General features: G+C 39.7%; 1 protein-coding gene across 1 annotated transcript in view; it reads left to right on the forward strand.

Annotated features, from left to right (window-relative positions):
* The window catches only part of LOC107670831 (EH domain-binding protein 1-like), a 149509-nt gene that overhangs the window by 55882 nt on the left and 88929 nt on the right, over nt 1-4698 (forward strand). The window contains exon 7 of the mRNA XM_016463601.1: nt 820-959. Within this exon, the coding sequence (XP_016319087.1) occupies nt 820-959 (140 nt within the window). The remainder of the gene's footprint in view (nt 1-819; nt 960-4698) is intronic.

Genomic DNA, 4698 nt, shown 5'->3' on the forward strand with positions numbered 1-4698 from the left:
ATATCTTTCCTTCACTCGTCTTGCAATATCCACGATTCCCTCTTTTTTTTTTTCTGATCTCTGCCTGCCTCTAAATAAAGGAAGCAAGAAGCGTGTATGAGTGTATGTGATTTCACCGTTGTGCTATATGAGATACATGTGTGTTTGTGTGGCTTTTGTGGCGTGTGTGTGACAGAGGTTATGCGACTGAAGTGTAACCGCTCTTAACCCATGGGAATGATGTCAACAGCACACAAATAAACCCCATTACATAAGTTCAAATAAGCTCCATGCCTGCCAAAGAAAGACTGGACCGCATCCATAAAGAAGTGTGAGATAGACAGAGAGAAGGAGAAGACAGGGACATTGGGAGGGAGAGAGGGAGTTAATCCTGGAGCGTTATCTCGCCGTGCTGGTGAATTCCCTGGCTGGAATGCATGTCCGTATTGCACTGCCTCTTATGAGCAGGACCATGAAGGGCATTTCATTTACACGTTCATCTTTCGCTCGCTCTCTCCGTCAACCTGGCTTTCTTCTCTTCTTCCGTCCATCTCCTTCAGTATAACAAAATGCTTTTTACACAAAAGCACAGTGAATGGAAGGCCATATTCACTTTTTACTAACAGTTGTCAGTGTTTTATTCAAATCTGGGGAAGGTGTTATCAGGAAATAAGTGAACGGTTCTCAATCCATTCTCAATGTTACTGTATTTAAATCCATTTCAAATCCATTTAGCCTCAAAATGAGTGCAGAAAATGCAAAAACTGGGTACTGTGTCTCATCTATGAATGATTTCATCAAAAATATTGTGCTTTTATTTCTTTCTCGTTCTGTGTGTAGTGATGAAGATATGCAGAGTCTGGCCAGTCTGATGAGCATGAAGCAGGCTGATATTGGTAATCTGGATGATTTTGAGGAAGAGAATGAGGAAGATGAGGAGAACAGAGTGAACCAGGAGGAGAAGGCCGCCAAGATCACAGGTGAGACTTTGCACCTTTGCAGGTGAATCTGATGTTTCTATACATGCATAAGACCACCACAGGGCTGCAGTTTGTAATGTCTGTTTGTAAACGGTTCTATTTCTTGATCTGTTCAGTTTTATTTTGATTTCTCCATTATTTTTTTCTGTTTCTTTTTTCATAGTTATTCTATTCTTTTGTTATTTTCTGTTCTGTTTCTTGGTTCTATTCTATAAAAAAAATTTCTGTTATTCTTTTGTTTCTTTTTTTATTAAATCTTTTGTTTTTATTCTGTTATTCTAAATGTTTTTTTCTTTTCAGTTTTATTTATTATTATTATTATTTATTTTATTCTGTTTGTTTTGTTTTTCATTTTATTTTTATTCTGCTGGTAGGTGTCGAAACCATCCACCATCATACTCACTCAATTTTGCTCGTAAAGCCATTTTGATCGATTTATTTTGCGCTTCCACACTTCCGCTCGATTGAGGTCTATACGGAATATGGAATTTTTGTTTCACGCCCAGAATTTTCATACAGGATTTCAAAACCTTCCCTGTAATATGAGTTCCTTTGACACTGTCCAGTGACTCAAAAATTCCCCACCTGGGAAAAATCTCTCTGAGCAAAACTTCGGCAACCTTTTCAGCTGTAGCTGTACGTAGCGGAAAAGCCTCTACACATCGTGATAATTTACAGACAATGACGAGTACATATTTATACCCGTGATCGGAGAGTAGAGAAATTAAATCCAATTGCAAATGTGTAAAAGGTCCTCGAGGACGAGGACTGTGTCCAATTGGGATTTTGCCCTTCTCTCCTTACCATCTCTTGAATCCGTAAAAGCAGTCTTCATCTTTAGCCACCACCATGTCTTGGGTTTGTCCTATGGCATGTCTTAAAGACCTGCATGAGTAAAAACTACGATATAGACATATTAGTTCAATATCATCACAGCCTCATACATTCAGGTATTCATCATAAAGCTGATCCCCAAATTTTTTATACAGTTTTAAGCAACCAACTTCATGATCCTGTTATAAATTAAAGGGGTCATATGATGCTATTTCAATTTTTCCTTTATCTTTGGAGTGTTACAAGCTCTTGGTGCATAAAGAAGATCTGTAAAGTTGCAAAGACTAAAGTCTCAAATCCAAAGAGATATTCTTTATAAAAGTTAAGAGTCAACCACGCCTACCTAAAACAGCTCGTTCTAACATGCCCCCACATGTCTACGTCACGATGTGGGAAGGCTTTCACCGTGGACGAAGCGGAGTCCAGCCCGGGGTCGTCACATGTGGTTGCCGCAAGCCCGCTGGCCGCCGGCCACTGCTCACTCAGTGTAAGTCATTATAATCCGTAATTATGTCCCCCCACTGGATGCAACAAATGCCTCGTTTATAATGGGTTTTAATGTTTTTGTCTCGTCACTCCGGCCGGGACACGGCATCACAATATGGTAAGGGGCGTAACATTTCCGTCACACGCTTGAGGTATTCGGCCAATCACAATGCACTGGATAGCTGGCCAATCAGAGCACACCTCGCATTTCAGACCGATGAGCTTTGTAAAAATCGACGCGTTTCAGAAAGGCGGGGCATAGAGGAGAAACAATAATGTACAGTACGTGGAAAATAATGTGTTTTTTGAACCTTAAACCGCATAAACACATTTCATTACACCAAATACACAAAATAATGTTCTTTTTAGCAACATCATATGACCCCTTTAAGAAATGTTGTTATGGTCTCACTGGAAAAATGGCTGTCATCACATGGTCTCAGATGGTTCTTGAAAGCCCATTGCCATTAACTCTTTATAAATAAGCTCCTTTTCCTCAGGGTGTGACTGACAGACAGACTGAGGCAGACTGTCTGCTGTAACTTTTTACAGTTCCCCCTTTAACGATGCTTTAGGCCTATCAAGCATCCGCTCATCTCCGCTACCATCTCACATATAACACCTCCCTTCTGGGCAGGTGCCCAGTGACGGGGACCCCCTGCCTTAGGTTGCCCTCCGCTTGGCCAAAAGAGGATCTTACCTGTCAACAGTGTACCCGTCAACTTACCTGTTCAACAGTGGTGTTAAATCAGGTGTTCTGACCCAAATATGTTACTCGTTTACAACAAATCAGCTCATATACAAACATAATTTTCCACTGGAAATTGGCATTTGGCTGTGATGCTGAGTGGCAGAATTTATTATTTTTTTAATCTAACAGTAAAATTTGTCTTTTGTTTACAGCTTTAGCCAGAGTCATGGTGGAGGCCAGAACGCAATAAACAAACTCTTTCATTGCAGTCAAACGCAATCGTATCTTCTGAAAACAAAACATAAGTTCTAAGTTTTCCCAAAATGCTACTAAATGCTACTGTGTGCCTACACAGTGTTTCCACCAACCCAGAATTCAGTCCAATACATTATCCGAGCTTGCAACGATAATATTGGGACTGGAACATATTTATGATGTCATTCTTTGTCATTTAAACCTTCTATGCACAAATAATCAGATTAAATCATCACTCAGTTATTTCTGGGATTATTTTGATCAGATCGTCACTTTACACATCTAAAAATAGGCGTGTACATTTAGAAATTTGTATCTTTCTGGTTCTTTGTTTGAGACCATAAATTTGGCCAATTTTCAGAGAAATATTGCATCACTGAAGAATCAGTGGATTCTTCCACAGTTCGAATCACAGCATTCTAGGAATTCCAGCCTCATTGAGTATTGATATGGGTGTGGACAATGAGGGATCCATTAGCTGCCCTCTTGTCAACAATATGTCAGCTTCAATCTGATTTAGTATGTCAAGACTCATAAACGGTTTACCCATAAACCCCAAAAAAATCAGAATTAGTGCAGTTTGATTTCATAAAAAAGCGTTTACAATGCTGCTCAGATCTCTGACACCCATCGACCTATACACCCCCACTCGACCAGTCGCTGTTGACTCCTCTTATCCTGGACTCAGTTGTCCAGCAGTTGGCTCGGTTTTCTTTTCATTATCAATGTCACCATATTGTGGTAGTTTTGTGTATAATTTCACATATTCACCCCACTCAGCCTCAGCTTTCTCCAAACTGACAGGAGAAATTGCCGCAACCTGAATACCTCCATTAGCAGAAGTATCAGTGAAATCCTTTCCAGCTTTTCCAATTGCTCTTTTTAACTGTGAAGCATATTCCTGCCATTGAAAAATATCTTCAACTTTTGGACTTTTCCCAACAGCTGATTTGGCTCATTAGTTACAATAGATAACAAGTCCCACACGTCTTGTGTGGCATCTTTCGCAGCTTGTGCCAACTCACTTACATTTAACCCTGTTCCACTCCTATCTGTCAAAAACTCCCTTTTGCCTGAGCAATCCACATACAGCTTCTTACTATCACTGACTTCCTTCATCAACCAGTCACTCTGTCTACGCGGTCCCCACATTTCCTTAAATCCATCTTTTATCATCTTTTGTATCATTTTCTCTTTCTCTCCCAAGCCAGTTCTTGCCATCTAGGCAGTCAGAGACTCAGTAGGACCTCCTCTAGTCAATGTATAAGCCATTAATCCGTATGCTGACACCTCCAACAGAAATAACAGAAATAGGTAGAGTTATTCTACTCCTTTTTTTTCTACTTAACTTTACGTTACTTTACTTTTATTAACTTCTTTCTTTTAATCTTTTTTAGATCACCGTCTGACACTTACAGGTGCATCTCAATAAATTAGAATGTCGTGGAAAAGTTCATTTATTTCAGTAATTCA

The sequence above is a fragment of the Sinocyclocheilus anshuiensis genome, unplaced genomic scaffold (genome assembly GCF_001515605.1).
Source record: "Sinocyclocheilus anshuiensis isolate Anshui unplaced genomic scaffold, SAMN03320099.WGS_v1.1 scaffold784, whole genome shotgun sequence".
NCBI classification, from domain to species: Eukaryota; Metazoa; Chordata; class Actinopteri; order Cypriniformes; family Cyprinidae; genus Sinocyclocheilus; species Sinocyclocheilus anshuiensis.